Source organism: Piliocolobus tephrosceles, chromosome 13 (assembly GCF_002776525.5).
Source record: "Piliocolobus tephrosceles isolate RC106 chromosome 13, ASM277652v3, whole genome shotgun sequence".
NCBI classification, from domain to species: domain Eukaryota; kingdom Metazoa; phylum Chordata; class Mammalia; order Primates; family Cercopithecidae; genus Piliocolobus; species Piliocolobus tephrosceles.
This window is the reverse complement of record NC_045446.1, coordinates 108,774,123-108,796,505: the sequence shown is the minus strand read 5'-3', so window position 1 is coordinate 108,796,505 and position 22,383 is coordinate 108,774,123. Positions and strand designations below refer to the sequence as shown.

Genomic DNA, 22,383 nt, shown 5'->3' with positions numbered 1-22,383 from the left:
AGATCCCAAGCACAGGAACCAGGGACACACGAGTTTGCTAGGATCTATCAATCCCTGAAATTTGCCCACATTTCAGAATAAGAGCTTTTCTATGTTGAAACGCTTCTAAGACTTCCCCCTCCCAGTTTCTTCTGAGGCAACAGTTAACACTTACTCAGCACTTCATTTACTTCTCATCCACAGCCAAATGATAGCTATGATGACTGAAGTTCCCATTTTACAGATGAGAAAACTGAGGCACTTAGAGGTTACATAACTTGCCCAAGGTCACACAAGTAATTAGAGGAGCTGGGACTCAAACCCAGGCAGGCAGTCTAGTTACAGGGTCCAAGCTCTGATCTCCATTACATCCTAGAAGGAGGAGCCTGGTCCAGAAAGGGGAATGAAGACTAACCTGTACTAGTCGATTGACTTCTTTGCTACAATTTCACACTCCAGAGCCTCCTGTCTCTTCCATCCTTTCTCTGCATGCCCCTTCTTCCCTGCAGGAACTTCTTCGCAGATCCACAATGTGTGTCATCTACCCAACCTCATTATCCCGGCCCCTGTCTCTCATCCTCCCACACCATCCATGTCACAGCTTGGCTGCCTACTGCCTTTCAAAGGATAACCAGTTGTCCAGTTTATAAACTCCAATTTGACTTTAATAAATTAAATTCCAAGCCATCACACAGCAATGGACATCATCATCATCATCATCTCCCAACACACAGAGGTGCAGCCTTGTGTGGCTCCATCATCACAGTCTTTAAATAAAGCCCCTAAAGCCATCTCTCTGGGGAAGGCTTCCCAGCAGGCTCCCGGCTCCCTCCTTCCCACAGAGCCACTGCTCACAGAGAAGGCATCAAGTACAAAAAACGGTAATAAAGGGGGAGGGAGGGATGAGGAGCAGGGAGGGAGGCAGAAAGGTGGGGAGTACCTGCCCCCCATCCCGGGCCGGCCCTGCTGTCTGTGAGCTGCCAACATTCTCAGAGGCAGACACTGGTGCTGGTCTGAGTGGGGACCTGAGGGAGGTGTGGCAGCCCCATCCTGAAGGGAATTACCCACCCTCCTGGGACAGAAAAGAAGGGTCACCTAGGAGAGATGCCCTCTATCATCTGTTCACGGAGGGTCCTAAGCCACACATATAAATAGAAAAGAGAATAAATAAGGGAGGAAGGGTCAGCTGAAGAGCTGAGCACCCTGGGACTCCACTCAGGGACCAGGCTCAGCAGGAGGCAAACGCTTCTGGGGAATGCCCACACATGCCAGACAGGGCCCTTCTCTCCCTCCCAGCCACCAGTCCCTCGTCTATGTCCTCGGCAACGGGTGCCCATCTCTCATGTGCTTCCCGTTCCAAATATCCTTCCAACCGGCCCCGTGGCCCAGGGTGGACAGGGCTTCCTAGAACCCAGAGGACTTTCCTGGCCCAGGTGCTGGAGATCCAGGAAGGGGTATGGAAGGGGAGGTGGGGAATGGGCTGAGAGAACTTGTGCCCTTTCCTAGCTCAGGAAGTGAGGAAGGTCCTCAGAGCTGGGGGCTGGGGTTACCATTGGCCTTGGGTTTGGATTTGAAAGAAAAGCGCTTGATAAGGCGGCGAGAAAAGCTGCCGGCCTTCTTTCGGACACTGGGCGTGGCCGTTGCGTTGGAGAGGTCATCGTGTGATTGGCTCAGGCCAGCTTCCTTCTGTCGAGGCCTCCGGCGGAAGATGAGCTTAGTGCCGCTGCGCAGGAAACTCACTGCAGGGGAAGAGGGGAAACTAAGGCACAGAGGGGCACGGGGTGGGGTGAGACGGGGGCAGAGACACGACCGAGAATGGAGGGATCGAGGATGTGGACAGGATCAGTCCAGTGGCCCAGAAGCCAGGCTTCCTCAGGAAAAAAAGCAGAAATGGCCGGGCGCGGTGGCTCAAGCCTGTAATCCCAGCACTTTGGGAGGCCGAGACGGGCGGATCACGAGGTCAGGAGATCGAGACCATCCTGGCTATCCGGGTGAAACCCCGTCTGTACTAAAAATACAAAAAACTAGCCGGGCGAGGTGGCGGGCGCCTGTAGTCCCAGCTACTTGGGAGGCTGAGGCCGGAGAATGGCGTGAACCCGGGAGGCGGAGCTTGCAGTGAGCTGAGATCCGGCCACTGCACCCCAGCCTGGGCGACAGAGCAAGACTTTGTCTCAAAAAAAAAAAAAAAAAAAGCAGAAACATACTTCTCCAAAAGGCTTCGTGGAAAAAAAGAAAAAAGAAAACAAAAGCATAAACAAACATGTGCTTTATCCTTCCTGAGGCAAAAATCGTGGTACTTGGGGAGATCTGTGTACACTCCTAACTCTGCCCGCAAAAGACTTATCACGGGGCTGGCTGCTTTGTGAGGACAAACTGGGATTGGGCCTCTTTCCTATGGGAAGACAAAAGCTACCAGAAGGTACTCCCAAAAGCCTATATAAATCATGAAGGGAAAGGTGGGTTGACATTGACTTGTTAACCGAATTCCAGGCTGTGAGCAGGAAGTGGTGCATCTAGAAACTTCAAAGAGGTAAATTCAGAATCAGTATAATGAGCAAGGTGCCCACCCAGCAGGCTTTGGAGGTAGAAACCTCATTATCTCAAGAAGTGATGCAGGCTTAAAAAATAGATCGATCCATGGTTGATAGTCTCACTGGTAGAGGAATGAAGATGTTTTAGGGTGAGCCTCTCAACTTTTAAAGTTAGAAGAACTACCACCACTGGTCACAGCCTGTCTTGCTGCCAGAAGGACAATCCAAGGGTTGGCCTGGGGTAGGATTTCTTATACTCATGGGGGAGAGGGTGCAGAATGAAAGGGAAGAATTTTTTTTTTTTTTTTTTGCACTCCCAGGCTGGAGTGCAGTGTCATGATCTCGGCTCACTGCAACCTCCGCCCCACCGCTTCAAGCAATTCTCCTGCCTTAGCCTCCTGAGTAGCTGGGAATACAGGCGCCTGCCACCAAGCCTGGCTAATTTTTGTATTTTTAGTAGAGACGGGGTTTCCCCATGTTGGCCAGGCTGGTCTTGACCTCTTGACCTTGTGATCCACCCACTTTGGCCTCCCAAAGTGCTAGGATTACAGGCATGAGCCACCGCGCCCGACCACAGAAAATTTTTTTTTTTTTTGAGACAGGGTCTCACTCTGTCACCCAGGCTGGAGTGCAATGGCACAATCATGGCTCACTGCCTCAACCTCCTTGAACCTCAACCTCCCAGGCTCAAGGAATCCTCCCACCTCAGCCCCCTGAGTAGCTGAGATTACAGGTGTGTGCCACTATGCCAGGGCAATTTATTGTATTTTTAGTAGAGACGGGGTCTTGCCATGTTGCCCAGGCTAGTCTTGAACTCCTGTACTCAGGTAATCCGCCTGCCTCGGCCTCCCAAAGTGCTGGCGTGAGCCACTATGCCCTGCCTGGGAATAAATTTTTGTAATTTTTTTTTAAAGGGCAGGAAAACTGGCACTTAGACTCAGGAAGAAAGAACAATGGAAGTAAAGGGAAATAATTTGGCATCCCTTTCTATCACAAGCATGTCAAATCTAGGCCAGGAACCAAGGCACCAAGTTCCCTCCTCTAGGCTAGCTTGGTTGAACTAGGCTGGGAACTCCGGCTGTCTCTTAGGGGAGAAGAGAAGGCACCCTGTATAAAAGAAGAGATGAGGGGCACCCTGCCAACGTCCCCCTACCTTTGTGATCCTTGAGGCTGCGGGTCTCCAGGGCACCAGTGGACCCTGTTTCTGACTCAACGTCATCCACAGATGGCCTCTCAGAAATATCCGAACGGGTTGTCTCATCTGCTTCCTGGACACTTGTGGGACTAGAGAGGGCATCTAGGGGTCCTGGAGACATGGCTGGTGGGTCTGAGGGAGGTGAAGAGGGACCTCCACTGGTCCCTGCATCATCCTGCATTGAGGCTTCCAGGGATGCCGCATAGCCCAGGGATAGTGCCAACTCGTCCTGAGCAATGGGCACCTGGCAGGAGGGACGAGTTTAAATGGACAGGAGTGACCGACTCATTAGGGCTTTCTCCCCATCCCAGCTCCTCTCCCCAGAGCCCTGTTACCTTGGAAACACCAGAGATGATGAGAGTGCTGCGCTTGGTGGGTGTCTTCTTGGCCGCCCGCCCGCTGGGCTCTGTCAGCTGGCGAATCGCTGTCTCTGCTACAGGGTCCAAGCCGTTGGAAAGGTGGCTGTCCCCTGCTGGGGGTGCAAAGGATGGATAACCGGACTTCTCCCTGGCTCTTTCTTGGATTGGAACTCAGAGTACTTTTTGATGCTGGGGCACCAGGGCCAACCCACACTCATGCACCCCATTCCCCACTCACGGCTGCTGCTATGGGAGGCATTGCTGGGGCCACTGCTCTCACTCAGCACAGTCGTCGTCTTCTCGGTCACCTCCACCTTGGACGGGGAGCGGGAGGGGGAGTCTGGTGGGTGGGGGAGGGTCAGTGAGCTGGGAGGTGCTTCAGAGTGGCCCCCACCCCTACTGTCTTTGTTGAGATGCAGACTTTGGGTGACTCAGAGGGCAAGAATGATTGAGGGGTGATTAATCACAAGGGTGATTAAGAAGATGCCGTGGGGACTAAAAGACACCCCAGGAGCTAATGGGAGTGTAGGAAAGTGCCACAGGGTCTGCTGAGGGTGTGGGGAGATGCTATGAAAATATGGAGGGGGGACAGTGGGGGTACTGGGGTCCCCTGAGGTTGGGGCAATTCCATGGGGGCCCCTATAATGGCCTAAGTACCATGGGGGCCCACTGAGTGGGGCAGAAATGCCACAGAGGCCTCTGGGTTTGCTGGAGGAACCCAGGGGGTACTGGAGGGCTGAGGGTAGCAGGATGGACAATTGTAGTCAGCTGGGGCTAAGGACACCTGTGAAAAGCCAGAGGGGACGCTGGAAGGTGGGAGTGCAGCAGTCCTGTGTGAGGAGGGGCACGAGGATCCAGAAGGGTGGCAGAGTGAGAGGAATTGCTGGGGAAATGGCAGAAGGTAAGAGAAAGTTTGAAAGAGACAAAGATTGGGAGGAAGATGTAGTAGGACTGGAATAGAATGTCTGAAAACAGGGGGAGTTGGAATGAAGGCTTTCTCTCCTCTTTCACTGTCCCGCCTTAGGTCTGCAGTCCCAGGCCCCTGGTTAGAGCTGGGCTCCCAGGCTCCTTCTCTTTACCTAATTTGCCATCTATACGGGGCCGGGACTGGACGGTGGTGACTGTGGTGACAATGGTGCCATCGGGCATGATGGTCCGGTCAAGTTCAATCTTCTTGGTAGGTGTGATGCTGGGGCGTGGAGTGGAGGAGGTGGGAGTACCCAGGTTCCGGGGAGAGCCCTCCTCGTACTGAAGCTGCCCAGGGGTGGGAGAGAGAAGAGGCAGAGCCTCAGAGACTGCCCATCCCCTGTGTCCTCCCACTCCCCCAGGGGTCAGCTTCTTACCTCCACTGCCATGGTGGCTGCTGGTCCCAGGGCTTTCCCTGGCCCTGGGGTGAGTGGGCACACCTGTCTTCGAGAAAGTGGTCTGGAGGGGGAGCCCACAGGCAGTGTGGCCTGGCCTAGGAGTTCGGCTGGGAAAAGGGATGGCACTGTGAGCTGGGCCCACGGCCAGGCTCCACTCTGCACCCACCCAGGGGTGCCCCTCCCGCCCCTCACTCACTGTCTCCACAGCTGCTGCTCCTCAGCACTTTGAGGGTCAGCTCCCGGCTCTGGGGGCCCAGATCCCTGTGGGACAAGAGGAGATGGGGCAGGAAGGGAAAGATTAGCAAGCTGAACCCACACTTGAGTGGATCACAGGCCAGAGGCAGAGCGCTGTGTACATAAATAAAACGGCACAAATGCTCCAATCCCAAATTCTCTCTCATCCCAAGAGAAAGGGACAGGGCCTGAGTGGGAACCATGCTCCTCAGCTGTGCATTCGAATCCTCCCTGGCCCTGCTCCTCCTGTCTTGCCAGTCTCTCAGTCGCAAGCCACCCCCTTTCATTTGCTCCAGCTCTTCCCTCTGCTGAGAATACTTTCACACTCTGATGAAATCCTACTCTTGCTCTAAAGTGTGGTTTAAATGCCATCTCCTCCATGAAGCCTACTCTGATCCTTATTCCCTCATGGGAATTAATCTCCCCCCGACCTAGGCACTGCAATGGCACATTATAGAAACCTCAACTGGAGCGGTTATACCATCGTCTTTGTTTACACCCATCTCTGCCTCAAGCTTGTCATTGACCCAGGGGTGGGGGTCAAGTCTGTATCCCTAAGACCCACGCCAGGACCTGGCATACAGTAGGGGCTCACACCAAAGGCTACTGAAAACAAGAGCTGATTCCTGCAAGGGCTGTGCTGGAAAGGTTTGATCCTTTCTGCTCTGGAGCATGGGGTCAGGGCAGAGTTACTCCTTACAGTGCCAGGTCTTCTGTCCACTCCACCTCGGGTCCAGCCCTCGCGGGCTTGGTCCACTTCTGCTGCATGGGGTTGTCAAGTTCAGCTACACAGCACAGTTCCTCGGTGCCTGGGAGGAACCAGAAGTTAGAAGATGCTCAGATCAAAGATGGGGAGTCACTGCAGAATAAAGAGGCTGTACCCTTGGCAGAGGGGCAGAGAGCACCTGCAACCAGCCATAGCCTTGGCAGTCCCAGAGCCACTTCTAGCTCTCACCTTCCAGCTCATTTCCCAAGTGAGATGCCCGAAGCTGCCGTAGGAATAACCGGGTAGGTCTGGGAATGGCTGGCTGAGCCTGGGGCAACATGGGTGGCTTCTCACTGGGTACCTAAGAACAGAAGAAGGTCCGAAGAGCAAGAATCCTGACATAGCACGCTGGGAACAAGGTGCATGCAAATCTTTTGCTTTGGGTGCCAACTCACCAGGCCTCCTGGGGCAGAGCACGCCCTGAGGTTGACCATCATGGCTGGCTGGGTGCTGACTATGGCATCCTTGATCAGTTCCTCAATTGTGGAGAGCTCTACTTGTTCCTCACCTCTCTGCAGAGAGGAGAAGGGAACAACAAGGAGGCGGATCCCCCACCTCTGCCTCCCTCCCTGTTCTGCCTCTTCTCTGCCACCCCTGCCTCCTTACCTCCCTGGCCTGCAGCTTGGGAAGCACCGTTAGGCTGAGATCTGGGCGATCAGTGAAGGCCCATGATATGAGCAGCCCCTCACCAGGGATTTCCTCCAGGTTGACTTCCAACTACGGACAGGAACAAAGTGACTGGACTGACTTGCCCCATTTCCGCAAGGACTCCTAATTCCTGAGGACCCTCCCTTCCTGAATTCCATCCCAGAGAGGAAACAAATGGAAGAAGCTGAGCCAATGGAACCGCCCCCTGCCCAACTCAGTTTCCCACATCCCCTTCTACCTGTGTTGGTGGCAGTGTCAGAGTGACGTGGTAGGTCTCCATGGAGACAGCAGCGGGGGACTGCTGGGTCACAGAGACTGGGAACCGCACCTCCTCAGCAGAGAGCTGGCAACGCAGCACCTGAGACCCGCGAGGTGGGTCAGATGTGGGGGAAGGGTGCTTGCCCTGCTTTGTCCTGCCCTATAATAGTTCAGCAGACCCCTCCCCACTTCCATTTTCCTAGGGACTTCATGTTTTCAGGATCATAACTCCCTAAAAGAATCAGATAAACGCCAAAGACTCCTCTCCCCAGAAAAATGCAGATAAACACACATCCAACATTTTGCGCATAACTTCAATGGGATTCTCAGACTTCCTGAAGTCAATCCTTAGATCCATAAGGCATTCACAGACTCCAGGTTAAGAACCTCTGGACTAAAGGGAGCCCTTGGGATCAGTCCTTTTTGGACCCCAAAGACAGCAGTGTCCATCAGACCCTTACCATGGTATGCTCAGATTGGTCTACGCAGGTCACATGACTGATGCTGGCTCTGGGTGGGAGTTGGGGCACCTCCTCAAAGGCGATTTGGATGGAGCTCTGAAGGAGTAATGTGGGCACAGGATCAGGTTTCTGGAGCTGCCCCCCACAGGGCTGGCCTGCTCAGTTGCTGGCTGGACTCTGCCACTGCGGAGGCCTCAGCTGCAGGCTGGCTTCTGGCCCCTCCTTGGCTCAGGGCTTTAGGACAGGAGGTAGTCCCCTCAAAGCCTGCCTCTCCAGGGGCCTGTAGCTGCTAGGAGTCACTGAGCAATGGGGCGTTAGTCCACCTCAGAGGCTAGATCACCTAGAGCTGAAGACCCTGGCTTCCTCCTGCAATACCAGGAGCTTCCTTCTTCTTCTCACCACCATCCCTTTCATCCCCTACCCTACACCTAAAAAAGGTGTACATAGAGAAAAGTTAAGGTGCTGGTTGCCACCTATATATAATAGCTGGGCAGAGAGGGAAAGGGCTAAGCCACGGGTAAAGGTGGTAGAGCCACCTTGTCCAAGATAAGAGCTGGAGAAATTAAGCTAAGCCTTCTTCCAAATAAATAGGATGTGGAGGCTCAAGAGTATGATGCTTCATATTCTTGGAGATGAAGACTAGCATGGCCTTGGGGATCTGTACCAGGGGACTGGGAAAAGATACAAGCTCAGAGGACTCAAGAGTCCAGGGGCCTGCCTGGCTAATTCCTCAAGGCAGATAGCAGGAAGGTATTAGAGAGCAGAAAGCTGCTTAGATCTCAAAAGAGCTGCTCCCTAATTCTTCCACAGTAATGGAAGCAACCTACCGCAGCCCCACCTGGATGGAGAGCAGTGTGGACACAGAATTGAGGAAGGAGCATAGAATTGGCTGGCAACTCTTCCTTGGGTCTTGAGATGGAAGAAACAAATCCACAGGGTTCATTTGCCTGGCAAACCAGGGGAAGCCAACTCCTTTGCTCTGGTAGCTGTCTCATTCAAAGGCTAGGCCAAGGAAGATGGGGAGATAGATGCTTGAAACTTCAATCTCCCCACCCTCTGCAAGGGAGGCCAATGTCCAGCTGAGTCAGCTATCCTAGGGAGTTGCTTCTGATCAAAGGACAAGGTACAGGGAGAGTTGGATGAAGAGGTGGGTGCAAGGTATTAACTGACAGATGCCATCTGGCTTTCAGCCCACCAGCTGGACAGAGGAAATAGAGCAATTTCTTGTGGCCATTTCTGTTTCCAGGCCTCTGGGGAACTAGTAAGGTAAAGCCTCCAAATTCATAGTGACTGGAAAAAGAGAACCCTCTAAGCAAGGAGCTGATGGACTGTGAGAGCAAGGAGAGATTGCTGGGCCAGGATGGGAGGGAGCTCCAGAAAAGAGAGACTTCTACCTCCCACCTTATCTCCGTCTCATGACCACGCTTCCTGCCCCACTTCCTGGGAGGCCAGATGCCCATGGTGCAATGGGAGGAAGTAGGCTGGACTGGTTTGTGACTGACCCTCAAGGGGCAGCTGCAAGCTCATCTACTGGTAAGGGCACTGTCAATCTGCTCTCCACCTGAACACTCCCCCACCCCCCAACGAACCACAGGCCAGCATGGAGGATGTGTTTGACTGTAGCAGTGAAATTACTGTGGGGCAGGGGAGTGATTCAGGTTCCTTGGGGATCTGCCTGACCACACCAGGGATTTGGGGCATGAAATGTTAAATGGGTGTGGTGGCATGAGAAGCGGGCAAATTCCTTTTGCAGGTGCACCTGTCTCCCACGCCCCAACACAACCAGCACCCAGGCAAGGCGGAAGTGCCCTCAAGCACAGGGATTAGCGTTGCTATGAGAACAGCAACTTGTGCATGGGTTTGGAGCCAGAGTAGCTTGCCCACAGAAATGGAGGTCTGGGAACCCAGTTGGATTTCTACAACCCCCAGCCTTAGCGAAACCCTTTTATCTGATCAGGGAGGGGAAGAGAAGCCATAGGGTTCCCCCGTTAATGCCCACCCCCAACTGGCCTCCTAGCATGAGCAGTCAGTCCCTCCCCTGGAAGGAAAGGCTGAAGAGACCACCCAAGCGCTTGGTCCAACTCACCCCGTTCCTGCAGGCCTGCTCGTTCAGCGCTCGCACCCAAGCCCGCTGCCAGTTCTCCCGGAAAGACTTGAAGGCGAAGAGTGACGCCAGGAGGCCCCGGACTCCTGGTTCCTCGGTGGCACCAGCCCGAGTCGCCCGCAGCCGCAGCAGCGAGCGCCACACGCCCAGCTCCCGCAGGGAACCCGCGGGTTCCCCGGCTAAGGCGGGTCCCGGGCCCCGGTCCCCGCGGGCCCGCGCCAGCCACAAGCCCCGGGCATATTGCAGCAGCCAGGCGAACACCGTGAGCAGCGAGGCTGCGAAGAGGATCAGCAGGGCCACCCAGCCCACGTCCCGCTGCCCCCAGCCCAGATCCATGCTCTGCGCGGGCTCCGGTCCCGGTCCCGGCTGAGGCTCAGCCACTACCCCGGGGGAGCATGGCCCGGGCTGGCCGCGGGGCGGGGGCGGGCTCCCCCGGGGCTGGGCGCGCAGGGTCGGGGGCTCTCCGCGGTTAAGTGCCCAGGACTAGTGTGTGCCACAGAGCGAGGAGAGGAGGTCCTCGGGGGTCGCGACGCCGGGGTCTCTGTCTCCGTGGTCCGGGTCCCTTCTAGCTTGGTCAGCAGTCGGACCCTAGTTAGTCGCCGGTCAGTGCCCGACTCCTCCCACCGCTCGGGCCCCGCCGGACCCGGTAGAGGACTGGTCTGCAAAGACCCTGGGGCTCGCGGGCCGGCACCGGCTCCGGGAGGGCTGCGTGCGCAGAGCTGACACTGACAACACCGCCGGCGCCCCGCCCCCACCCGCCCTTAAAGGAGCCGCACCCGCGCCGGGCGGGGCCACGACAGCCTGGCGCTCCCTCGCTGGAGGAGGGCGGGAGGGCGAGCAGCCAGCGGAGGAGGTTCCGGGGTTGAAAATAGGCGGGATCTTTGATCACCTCGCCCCATCTTGCAATCGCGGTGCTCCCACACTCAGCTCAAGGCAAGAGTAACTTCACTTACCTAAGATCCTGCCTTTGCTTTCCCCTGTGCTTGTTAGATTTCCACAGGTCGGACGCCTGTGAGGTTAAGAAGGAGGTGACCCCTGTGGAAATCACCGCCCCTTTCTCCCAACACCCCCAGACTCAGCGTCTTCTAGCTTCCCATTTCCTGGGGGAAGCGAGGCCCAGGGTAAGAAGGTGCAGAACATCCCTCCCAGATAGAAGCGTCTGGCAGAGGTTCAGCTGATGTCAACAGAGAGAAAGCAGAACCTGAAGCTGGGAGAGGTTGCAAGTAGAACGCCGAATTTTGAATTCACCCCACCATCATCACCCTCCTTCCTCTTGGAGCTTGGACCCGGAAACAGCCCCATTAACCTACTTGCCCGTGTAGGTTTGTTCTGGAGATTCCCAAGTCCAGGCTGTGTGTCTGTTTTTAAAAATAATATATTTCCATAGTAACAGCTCCTGCCTGTGGAGCACGTGCAGAGGGGGTGGTAATGACAGGGGAGCTGGCAATGTAGCACTGGACTGAATAGATTCAGCCAGAAGACCCTGCCACTCCAAGTATGTGATATCCCAACAAGCTCCCAAGAAATGGTGCTGTAGGTACACTGCCCAACCTCTGGCCTCGGGAGCCATCTTTTCTTAGACTCAAGGAGTTGATTCAACCTCTACAGGACTGGGGCTCATCAATGCTTGCTGAGGACAGGGGAAGGAAATACCTGCAAAAGGATTCAAAGGAATCCTGTGGGAATTCACGTTCTCCCAAGAGCCCCTTCTTCATACATGTGGGAAGGTCTTTGGCACACAGTCCCTTTCTTAAAGAGGTAGGATGGAAAGGTGTTAAGTATCTTTCTCGCAAACCCAAATAGTTGTCTGAGGAATGAGCACAGGAAAATAAGAGAATAAACAATGCCTTCTAAAGTGTGAGGTTGCAGGGCTAGGTAGAACCTGACAGGTCAGCAACAGGTTTGTCTGAGCCAGAGGAGGTGGTGGGGTAGGCTGGGCCTCCCTGGATTTCCCCGTAAGGAATGATGGGGAGAGGTGGGGATGAATGAAGTAACCTTCTGTGGCCTGCCCATGTACTGTCACTGGACTGCCAAATCAGTGGAGATTCCTAGAGTCTGGGTTTCTAATCTCAAAGGGAGGAGAAGGCATGAAATCAAGGGAGGAGAGAACTCAGGGCCAGAGATGCAGGAGGAAGCTGTCAGTGGGGAGAGCAGTTAGGGTTTAGGGGAGCAGGTTATGCAGGAAGTTGTCCAGGTAGAAGGTTTCCCTATGAAGACCCTCTTCCCCCAAGAATCCTTCAGGAACCCTCAGAACCCCAGTGATCTCCATTCTCCGACTTCTTTGATTTATTCCGTTAACTTCTCCACTGAGTGCTTGGTCCTATGCTGCCAGATACTGCTTCACAATTCAGTCTTACATGAGTCTCCCTAGTTAGTCCTCCCTCTTTTTTTTTTTTTTCTTTTTTTGAGACAGAGTCACTGTTGCCCAGACTGGTATGCAGTGGCGACATCTCAGCTCACTGCAACCTCCACCTCCTAGGTTCGAGTGATTCTCCTGCCTCAGCCTCCCAAGTAGTTGGGACTATAGGCATGTGCCATCATGCCTGGCTAATTTTTGTTATTTTTAGTAGAGACAGGGTTTCACCATGTTGGCCAGGCTGATCTCGAACTCCTGACCTCAGGTGATCCTCCCGCCACTGCACCCAGCCTAGCCCTCCCTCTTTCATCCATTACTTGGACATCTAGCACTTACTTCATTCTGCTTTAGAGTCTAGCTGATTGTTTATATGTCTGCTTTTTCCATTCATCAGGAAGCTGCCTAGGGGTGGGAACCATGTCTTAGTCATCCCTCTTCCCTCAAATTCAACCAAGATGCTCTAAATATGCTGAGGTAGACTCCTTGGGGACAAGCAACTACAATTATATCAGTTTGCATCCTCCACCGTACTGAAGAGCTTCCTATGCACATAGTAGGGATTAACAAACTTTGTAATTTTAAGAAGTCTAGCCGGGCACGGTGGCTCACGCCTGTAATCCCAGCACTTTGGGAGGCTGAGGCGGGCGAATCACGAGGTCAGGAGATCGAGACCATCCTGGCTAACATGGTGAAACCTCGTCTCTACTAAAAATACAAAAATTAGCCAGGCGTGTTGGAGGGTGCCTGTAGTCCCAGCTACTAGGGAGGCTGAGGCAGGAGAATGGTGTGAACCTGGGAGGCGGAGGTTGCAGTGAGCTGAGATGGCGCCACTGCACTCCAGCTTGGGCTACTCCGTCTCAAAAAAAAAAAAGGGGGGGGACTAACAGAAGAGAATTTCTATGCCATTTCTGTCTTTTGAAATATCATTCATGCCGTACCAGTGGAATGGGAAATTCTGGGGCTTGCTTTTAATTAACAACTTTTTTTCTAGACTAAGAGAGGAGAGGTGGGAGGAAAAGGAAAAAGAGTGATTCAGCTGTCTGGACAGAGCCACAGATAGAGTCCTGCAAGTGTCACAGCCCCAGACTATACAGAGGGGTCTCATTGTCTTTGTGGCACTATGAAACATTTTTGGGACAGGCTTTGTCTAGCAATCAGATTTAGTGGATTGACCTTGCTCATTGGGAGCCACTCAGGGCTACTTAGAAGAGATGTGCATCTCAAACACGGTCTGCTCAGTCCAGGGCCACTGACAAGTCAGCTGGTCTCTGAATTCTAGGGCCTGCTTCAGCATTCAGGAAAATGCTTTGAACTTTTACCAGGAAAGGCACACAACTTCAAGTGAAGCCAAAAATCATGTGTTTGTTTGTTTCTGATTAGTCTGATATCAACTGGGCCTTTACCATCATGGGAAAAAAAATACTCAGATTATCTGACAAGCATCTTAGTAACCATTTTCTGATGGTAACTTGTATATGTGGATGATGAATCCTTAGTATCTCTTGTCTTTGATTATGTCCTCCCGCCCTCCCCAGGAGGGTGATGGTAGGGAGGGCTAATGATCTCTGGAGAAGAAAGAGACAAAGCTTCCCAATACCAGGCTGGGAAGGAAGATTTATTAGGATTGGCCTCCTAATAAAAAAGGAAATAGATACAGACTGGCTCTCAGACCTCCAGGGAGTCTCAGTATACTCATACAGGATAACTGAATGCTGCCTCCTCTGGGATCCCACAAGCTCATCCTTTCCACCTGCTTCTGGCGTCTCACTGTCGCCGCCTGTGAAAGGTCCTTCTACTCTTATAATCTACTGAAATGATACTTCTCTTCCTCAAGACCACTTACTGTGGTCACAACTGATTGCTCCCTCCATATGCACCTCAGTGCTTCTTTCAGACTCAGCCTCATTACGTGTGATGATGCCTGCCTTGTACACAGATGTCTGTGTTCCTAGCCCCATGGGGACACCCTGTGGAAGAGAAAACACTTGCCTCCTGGGAGTTTCTAGTTCAAGAGGGGCACACGTGCATACACACAACACACATACAGAAAAATAATAGCAGTGGGATAAGTACTGAAAATCTGGTGGAATACTAGCAAGTAAATTATGAGAATTTATGTATTTTATACATATCTGGGTTTTTGTTGTTAAGTAGAGCCATTTTCAAGTAGAAAAGCCATTTCACATCTGAGTTTGTTTGTTTGTTTGTTTGCTTGTTTTGAGACAGAGTTTCCCTCTGTTGACCAGGCTGGGGTGCAGTGGCATGATTTCGGCTCACTGCAACCTCCATATCCCGGGTTCAAGTGATCCTTCTGCCTCAGCCTCCTGAGTAGCTGGGATTACGGGCATGTGCCACCATGCCCGGCTAATTTTTGTATTTTCAGCAGAGATGGGGTTTCACCGTGTTGGCCAGGCTGGTCTTGAACTCCTGACCTCAAGTGAGCCACCCACCTTCACCTCCCAAAGTGCTGGGATTACAGACGTGAGCCACCAGGCCCGGCCTCACATTTGATTTTGAGGGAAAAAAGGAACGATCTTCAGCTTAAAAAGAGTCAATATGACCCTGACTCCTGGAACATGCCATAGAGGGAAGAGTGGACAAAGTGTTAGGCTATTGGAGTCCTTTCCCTAACTCACTGGTGGTGACTTCCTCTGACGAATGGAAATCATTTACCGCCTAAGAGCCTGTGGGGGAATGAAAGGTAATAAAGATGCTGGTGGCCGGGCGCGGTGGCTCAAGCCTGTAATCTCAGCACTTTGGGAGGCCGAGACGGGCCGATAACGAGGTCGGCAGATCGAGATCATCCTGGCTAACACGGTGTAACCCCCGTCTCTACTAAAACATACAAAAAAAAACTAGGCGGGCGAGGTGGCGGGTGCCTGTAGTCCCAGCTACTCAGGAGGCTGAGGCAGGAGAACGGAGTAAACCCGGGAGGCGGAGCTTGCAGTGAGCTGAGATCCGGCCACTGCACTCCAGCCTGGGCGACAGAGGGAGACTCTGTCCGCTCCCCCCCAAAAAAAAGATGCTGGTGAACTGGCTGGGCGTGGTGGCTCAGGCCTGTAATCCCAACATTTTGGGAGGCCGAGCCGGGCAGATCGCCTGAGGTCAAGAGTTCGAGACCAGCCTGACCAAAATGGAGAAACCCCGTCTCTACTAAAAATACAAAATTAGCCGGGCGTGGTGGCGCATGCCTGTAATCCCAGCTACTGCCTGTAATCCCAGCTACTCGGGAGGCTGAGGCAGGAGAATCGCTTGACCCTGGGAGGTGGAGGTTGCAGTGAGCCCAGATCGCGTCATTGCACTCCAGCCTGGCCAACAAGAACGAAACTCCATCTCAAAAAAAACCAAAAAAACAAAACAGCTGGCTAATTGTTGTTTGCAGGGGAACAGGCCAAGCAAAATGCACAGCGACCTGCAGGAGGCCAGGCAAAATGCACAGTGACCTACAGTAAGAAACCTGACTGGGAGTTTCTCAGACTCACAGGAAGTCAGTTGTGGGTCTGATTCCTCTGCCTCCCTAGCTCTTTTCAGAGCCTCAGCCTGGAAATCTCCGTCTCCTCCTTGTGGGCGCTAAGTACAATGGATCCAGGGCCAAGCTGAAGTCCCGAGTTAAATCCAAGACCTGAGGGTACTCCCAATCCCTGAGTGAAGGGCTGCGCTGGGTTGCCGGGCAACTAACTGCTACAGCTGGGGCAGAAGGTGGGTGGGATGCTGAGAAAAAAATACAAGGATCGAGGACAAGAAAAACAGAGTGGGAGGGGCTTTTCAAGGATCTACGCTTCAGAATTTACACCATCCTTCCAAATCGTAGCTGCGTTTCCGGGAACTGAGTTGTGTTTACCTTGGCTTCTGACTATGTTGGCAACAGGTTTCCTGCAAGGAACAGGCGCGGCTCTACACCATCGTCTCTCCTCCCCACCCCCTGCCTTTCAATAGCCATTTTCCTGAAGCCGGAGGCATCCCAGATTAAGGGCAAGGTACGGGCCCTTTAAACTTGACCTACGGAAGCGGACTGAGCTAAACCTGACGTGCAACCGGAATGTGAGCTGCATCAGACACGTGGTACAAGGAGGCATTCATCTTGGAACCGGGCAACTGGCATTTCCGCTCTGGGTGGTACAACTTTAAAATAATGTTAGGGAAGTATCCGTTCTTGGCTGCTTTTCTTTAATTGCCTTTCCAATACTCTTTCGGTGATTCTACTCTCGAACATAGGATGAAATTTAGAATCACACTTCTTTTTCACCCCCCACCCCCACCTCTAGTGCCCATATTAAAAATGGCGGCTGCCGCCTTCCGCAGAGATAGTTGTTCAGCGAACAAAATCCGGGCGGAAACAGTAGGTAGGCTGGTTCAGCGGGGCAGAACCTAGGTTGCCTTAGAGAGGTTCTTCGAGGTCCCGAGGGCGGCTCAAGTCAGAGTTGTTGGGTTTTGCTCAGATTGGTGTGGGAAGAGCCTGCCTGTGGGGAGCGGCCGCTCCATACTGCTGAGGCCTCAGGACTGCTGCTCAGCTTGCCAGTTACCTGAAGAGGCGGCGGAGCCGGGCCCCTGACCGGTCACCATGTGGGCCTTCTCGGAATTGCCCATGCCGCTGCTGGTCAATTTGATCGTCTCGCTGCTGGGATTTGTGGCCACAGTCACCCTCATCCCAGCCTTCCGGGGCCACTTCATTGCTGCGCGCCTCTGTGGTCAGGACCTCAACAAAACCAGCCGACAACAGATGTGAGCAGCGGCACACGGGTCCGGGCAGGGGGCAAGGGCTAAGGAAGGAGTGGCTAGGGCAGGGGCGGGGACCGGGGTGCTTGACCACACGTGAAGACTCAGAACTAACCCAGGCAGCCTGGAATTCGGAGAGGTGATGAGCAGAACTTATTCGCATTGGGGAAAGGATGGGTAGGGAACCTTGGGTACATCAGGGACTCTAGCAGTGGTGCTTTCCTCCCTCCGCCCCCCTCACCACTTCCCAAAATAAAAAACCAGGAATGAGAAGACCACTTTGGGTTATTGTAACACCTGCATTAGTGAGTGACCACGCCCCCTTTCCTCTTCCCCCTCGCCCCCTTGCTGCTGGGCCACAGCCCAGAATCCCAGGGAGTGATCAGCGGTGCTGTTTTCCTTATCATCCTCTTCTGCTTCATCCCTTTCCCCTTCCTGAACTGCTTTGTGAAGGAGCAGTGTAAGGCATTCCCCCACCATGAAGTAAGTGGGTTCGCGGGGGTGGTTACCTGTGGCTGGGACCTGGGAGGTACCTGAGAGAATTGGTGTTATTTGGGCTTGTGGGGAGGGGCTAAGAAATAATAAGAAAAGACAAGAATTCTTAAAAGGTGAAATGGGAGCAGGCTTGAGTCATGGACCTGCCCAAGCCTCCCCCAGTTTGTGGCCCTGATAGGTGCCCTCCTTGCCATCTGCTGCATGATCTTCCTGGGCTTTGCGGATGATGTACTGAATCTGCGCTGGCGCCATAAGCTGCTGCTACCCACAGCTGCCTCACTACCTCTCCTCATGGTCTATTTCACCAACTTTGGCAACACGACCATTGTGGTGCCGAAGCCCTTCCGCCCAATTCTTGGCCTGCATCTGGACTTGGGTAGGTAGTCCTGCCACTGCTGCTCCTATGGCACCTACTTCAGGGCACCTTTCCTGGTGCTTCACATTCTCCTCCAAGTGTTCCTTTTCTGTCTCTGTGTCTTCCCAGATCCTTTCTGGTACTTCATCCTATCCTCTGTCCTCACCACTTTTCTAAATCCTCCTCCCTAGGTGGCACTACTTTTCCTACCATCTCTCCCTTCAGGAATCCTGTACTATGTCTACATGGGGCTGCTGGCAGTGTTCTGTACCAATGCCATCAATATCCTAGCAGGAATTAATGGCCTAGAGGCTGGCCAGTCACTAGTCATTTCTGCTTCCATCATTGTCTTCAACCTGGTAGAGTTGGAAGGTAGGTGGGATTGGGGGTGGGGAGAGAGAAGTCTGAATGTTAAAGGTGTGGCCTGATATATGACTTTGGGAAATTCAGGGGAAAAAAGCAATATGCGTAGTAATTATAGAAGATAAGGGAGGCTACTTACTTTGCAAATAATGCAGATTTATTGAAAGTGAGAAAGAAAAATAGCAGCCCTGTCATTTATAGCTGGATTGGCACTAATAGCTAGGCCATGATCTTCTCCCATTGAATATAAACAGTTTCACAGAACCTCAACGTTACACAGGGTCATTCTGTGACCATGATGGAGGAGGACCAAAACTAGACCCCTCCCTCTATAATCCTGTTTGAGCACAGATAAAACCACAAAAACACTGAGCAATCCACAAAATGGCCAAGATCCTCTCTCTCCGTTAACATGAGCCATGAGCGACTGCTGCTGCTTTCCAATAACAACTCAGTTCCTACCACTTTTTTTTTTTTTTTTTTTTTGAGACAGGGTCTCCCTCTGTCACCCAGGCTGGAAAGCAGTGGCACAATCTTAGCTCACTGCATCCTCTGACTCAAATGATCCTCCTGCCCCAGCCTCCCAGGTAGCTGGGGCTATAGGCGTGCGCCACCACACCTGGCAAATTTTTGTATTTTTTGTAGAGACAGGGTTTCACCACATTGCCTAGGCTGGTCTTGAACTCCTGGGCCTAAGTGATCTGTCAGCCTTGGCCTACCGAAGTGCTGGGATTACCCTCTTGAGCCACTGCGGCCAGCCAGTTCCTACCACTTCTTAGATAAACATTAAAATGCTTGATCATAGAATTATTGTTGTTTTCTTTTCTTTTTTTTTTGGGGGGGGGGAGAGAGTTTCACTCTTGCCCAGGCTGGAGTGCAGTGGTGTGATCTCGGCTCACTGCAACCTCCGCCTCCCAGGTTCAAGCGATTCTCCTGCCTCAGCCTCCCTAGTAGCTGGGATTACAGGCATGTGCCACCATGCCCAGCTAGTTTTGTATTTTTAGTAGAGACAGGGTTTCTCCATGTTGGTCAAGCTGGTCTCAAACTCCAGACCTCAGGTGATCCTGCCTCGGCCTCCCAAAGTGCTGGGATTACAGGTGTGAGCCACCGCACCCAGCCATGAATTACACCTGCTTTCTTTTTTTTTTTGAGACGGAGTCTGGCTCTGTTGCCCTGCTTTCTAACAGCACCCAGTCCAGAGCAAAACTCTACTTTCTTTTACCCTCTCCCAAAATACCCAAAACTACAAGCCCCTCCTAACACTCTCTTACTGAGACATTCCGTGGTTCCCAATGGTGTGTGGTTTCTGAAGTCTCCCTTTTTACAACAAGTCATTAAACCTAGGTTCGACCTATAGATGTGTTTCTAGTGGTCTTTGGCTGATGGACATCAACAAGTGTTTATTAAAGCTAAGTACTTTTTAAACATGATCGTATTTAAATCTTGTAATGGTTTTATGTGGCACATGTTATAATCAGCCCTGTTTTACAGATGAGTAAACAGACTTAGAGAAGTTAAATGTGTCATGATCAAGATCAAGGTCACAAAGCTAAGAAGTAAAGTTGGTGTCCAAACTGACATTAGAATGGGCTAAACCAAGTTTAAGACAGTAACTAGTTTGGAAGGCTGCATGAAAGAGGTGGAATATTGGGAATTGCCTTGGGTGACATAAAAGGGGTATTGAGTTCTTGAAAGTGACTTGGGTGAGGTGGATGATACAGCTGTAAACAGAACTTAGACAAAAATAGGACCAAGGTATGCAGAAGAAGTGAGTATTAATTTTCCCTTCTTTCTTCCTTGCTTCCAAAGGTGATTGTCGGGATGATCATGTCTTTTCCCTCTACTTCATGATACCCTTTTTTTTCACCACTTTGGGATTGCTGTACCACAACTGGTAAGTAGGCCTATGGATAAGGGGAAAAGGGGAAAACTACCCGAACACATGGCAAAGATGGCCCTTATCATAACCCACCTTGTGGTGGAGAGGTTAAACCTGTGCATACTTCTATGGAGTTTTTTGTGTCTTCAGTTGGTCGTATTCTGAAATTTCTCCCTACCCAGCAGTAGTTGGGGATGAGTGCGTGGAGGCCCCAGGAATAGATGAATTCAGGGCCTTGGATCCTGCAGAGTTGCTGCACAACTGGAGTCTCCTCTAAGTCAGAACTAGGGTCAGGGCTAGTCCAGTGCCCACAGGGTGTGATGTGAGAGAAAGGATGGGTAATGCCTGTTGCCACTGGCTCGGATCCTCTCCCCCACACAGGTACCCATCACGGGTGTTTGTGGGAGATACCTTCTGTTACTTTGCTGGCATGACCTTTGCCGTGGTGGGCATCTTGGGACACTTCAGCAAGACCATGCTACTATTCTTCATGCCCCAGGTGTTCAACTTCCTCTACTCACTGCCTCAGCTCCTGCATATCATCCCCTGCCCTCGCCACCGCATACCCAGGTAGCTGCTTTGGGGCTTGAAATGGACATCATAGCCTTTTCACTTGGGATATCTAATGCCAGCCTATACATTCGCTGTGCAAAGGGAGTGGGCCCAAAGAAGGGCTATTTCCATGTGAGTAACCCTTTATAACTTCCAAAGCACATTTATTTGCATCATCTGATTCTCACAGTGGTTCTGATAACAGCAAGCAGCAGAGCCAGAAATAGATCTCAGGTTGACTCCACATTCAGTGCTCTTCCTACTGATTAGCCACAGGGAGGAGGGTTCAAATAGTGGCCCAGTCACATGAAGCTGTCTTCCCCCCGCAGACTCAATATCAAGACAGGCAAACTGGAGATGAGCTATTCCAAGTTCAAGACCAAGAGCCTCTCTTTCTTGGGCACCTTTATTTTAAAGGTAACAGGGTAACAAGGAGGTAAGGCCCTAGGCTACCATCCTGACCTTGAGGAATGGGGAACCTAGGCCTACATCAGATCCAAGGGGAATTTGGAAGCATTAAATAGATCCACATTCCTAAAGCATAGGTATTAGCTGAGGTTCTCTTCACCTCTGGTCCCTCCAGGTGGCAGAGAGCCTCCGGCTGGTGACAATACACCAAAGTGAGACTGGGGATGGTGAATTCACTGAATGTAACAACATGACCCTCATCAACTTGCTACTTAAAATCTTCGGGCCCATACATGAGAGAAACCTCACATTGCTCCTGCTGCTGCTGCAGGTGAGGATGGGGACTGGGTTTATACCTCCTTGTTTCCCTTTCTCCGTGATTCTCACTCCAGTCCATTTCTCCTTGCAGATCCTGGGCAGTGCCTTCACCTTCTCCATTCGATATCAGCTCGTTCGACTCTTCTATGATGTCTGAGTCCCTTGATCATTGTCCTTTACCTCACAGCCTCTAGGATTCCTGACTCAAGCTGACCTCTCTCTGGTCCCAGACTGTCTCCTTGCCCAGGCCTCTCTCACTCTTCATACTCCTCCAGATTTTGTTCTCAGCATTTTCTTTTCCTTGTGATCACTGGCATCCTGGGCGTTTCTTGCCCCCTACTGTCTACTGATTGGATTTTACTTATGACTTTCTGCTACTTGCCACTCTCCCTCTCCATCCTGTCTTTGCAGCCTCACAGGGTGGGATACAGCAGTTTTGTTTTTTTTTTTTTTTTTTTCCAGTTATCCACAGTCACATTTCAGAGTCCTGACTCTCAAGGAACTACTGGTTTTTGGGATAGAACTTGGGCCAGGGCTAGGGACACAGGCTCCACAGTGACCTGTTATTTGATTGTAAATTAAGTGTTCTGATTAGTAAGAAGTAAGCAGGGGGCCACATGCTCTCAATGGAGACAATAAAGTGTTGTCTTTTTCTTATTGTTCCTGTAGGTATATTTCCTATATGGGCATTTTTGGGTGGATTGGGAGGGTAGGTGGGGGTACTTCCTCCAACAGGATACCTATCTCTCTGCCCCGCCAGATCCCGTCTAACAAGAAGTGAACAGAACTGAGACCAAACAGAACATATTGAATAAACATTTAAATCCTGATACTTCAGGTGGCATGGAGGGCCACAAAATTGAAGATATCCTGTTCCCTGGCATGGGGTCAAACTTTCAGAGACACTGGGTACAGTGGCTCATGCCTGTAATCCCAGCACTTTAGGAGGCCAAGGCAGGAGGATTGCCTGAGCCCAGGAATTCAAGACAGCCTGGGCAACAAAACGAGACTCCGTCTCTACAAAAATAAAATAATTCGCCCA

At 52.0% G+C, this 22,383-nt stretch overlaps 2 protein-coding genes across 11 annotated transcripts; one reads left to right on the top strand and one right to left on the bottom strand.

The window, feature by feature from the left end:
• Nucleotides 1-614: 614 nt before the first annotated feature.
• C2CD2L (C2CD2 like) lies at nucleotides 615-16,247 on the bottom strand. 5 transcript variants are annotated; one of them, XM_023208440.2, is made up of 16 exons: nucleotides 16,097-16,236; nucleotides 11,210-11,257; nucleotides 9,882-10,908; nucleotides 7,796-7,891; nucleotides 7,315-7,434; nucleotides 7,035-7,145; nucleotides 6,824-6,940; nucleotides 6,618-6,729; nucleotides 6,363-6,471; nucleotides 5,625-5,689; nucleotides 5,408-5,535; nucleotides 5,144-5,318; nucleotides 4,303-4,404; nucleotides 4,041-4,177; nucleotides 3,664-3,949; nucleotides 627-1,718 (listed from the first exon to the last, which is right to left on the bottom strand). In XM_023208440.2, exons 3-16 carry the CDS (start codon nucleotides 10,233-10,235, stop codon nucleotides 1,507-1,509), a joined length of 2,124 nt encoding a protein of 707 aa, XP_023064208.1. In that variant the 5' UTR covers nucleotides 10,236-10,908; nucleotides 11,210-11,257; nucleotides 16,097-16,236; the 3' UTR covers nucleotides 627-1,506. The 5 variants fall into 5 exon arrangements, with proteins under 5 accessions (XP_023064210.1, XP_023064205.1, XP_023064208.1 ...); XM_023208442.1 differs by lacking the exons at nucleotides 11,210-11,257; nucleotides 16,097-16,236 and adding an exon at nucleotides 8,623-8,797 and having other exon boundaries at nucleotides 615-1,718; nucleotides 9,882-10,009; XM_023208439.3 differs by lacking the exon at nucleotides 11,210-11,257 and having other exon boundaries at nucleotides 16,097-16,247.
• Nucleotides 15,720-22,313, top strand: DPAGT1 (dolichyl-phosphate N-acetylglucosaminephosphotransferase 1). Of its 6 annotated transcripts, none has more exons than XM_031933813.1 (9): nucleotides 15,724-15,883; nucleotides 16,192-16,977; nucleotides 17,334-17,454; nucleotides 17,629-17,842; nucleotides 18,047-18,193; nucleotides 19,994-20,078; nucleotides 20,445-20,633; nucleotides 20,945-21,032; nucleotides 21,199-22,003. In XM_031933813.1, the coding sequence occupies exons 2-9, from the start codon at nucleotides 16,817-16,819 to the stop codon at nucleotides 21,496-21,498; spliced, it is 1,305 nt and encodes a 434-aa protein (XP_031789673.1). In that variant the 5' UTR covers nucleotides 15,724-15,883; nucleotides 16,192-16,816; the 3' UTR covers nucleotides 21,499-22,003. The 6 variants fall into 6 exon arrangements, with proteins under 6 accessions (XP_023064214.1, XP_031789673.1, XP_031789674.1 ...); XM_031933814.1 differs by having other exon boundaries at nucleotides 15,725-15,954; XM_023208445.3 differs by adding an exon at nucleotides 22,102-22,313 and having other exon boundaries at nucleotides 15,727-16,977; nucleotides 21,199-21,354.
• Nucleotides 22,314-22,383: the final 70 nt, after the last annotated feature.

What these genes read in the sequence shown, in the direction of transcription:
- C2CD2L (XM_023208439.3), bottom strand. Translation starts at nt 10,235, where the DNA reads ATGGATCTGGGCTGGGGGCAGCGGGACGTGGGCTGGGTGGCCCTGCTG. An exon ending in TGGACAGAAGACCTGGCACT is followed by an intron (nt 5,690 to 6,362) that starts GTAAGGAGTAAC and finishes CTTGTCCCACAG; the next exon opens with GGATCTGGGCCCCCAGAGCC. An exon ending in TCATCTCTGGTGTTTCCAAG is followed by an intron (nt 3,950 to 4,040) that starts GTAACAGGGCTC and finishes CCCTCCTGCCAG; the next exon opens with GTGCCCATTGCTCAGGACGA.
- DPAGT1 (XM_031933813.1), top strand. Translation starts at nt 16,817, where the DNA reads ATGTGGGCCTTCTCGGAATTGCCCATGCCGCTGCTGGTCAATTTGATC. An exon ending in TGGCCTGCATCTGGACTTGG is followed by an intron (nt 17,843 to 18,046) that starts GTAGGTAGTCCT and finishes CTCTCCCTTCAG; the next exon opens with GAATCCTGTACTATGTCTAC. An exon ending in CAACCTGGTAGAGTTGGAAG is followed by an intron (nt 18,194 to 19,993) that starts GTAGGTGGGATT and finishes TTGCTTCCAAAG; the next exon opens with GTGATTGTCGGGATGATCAT.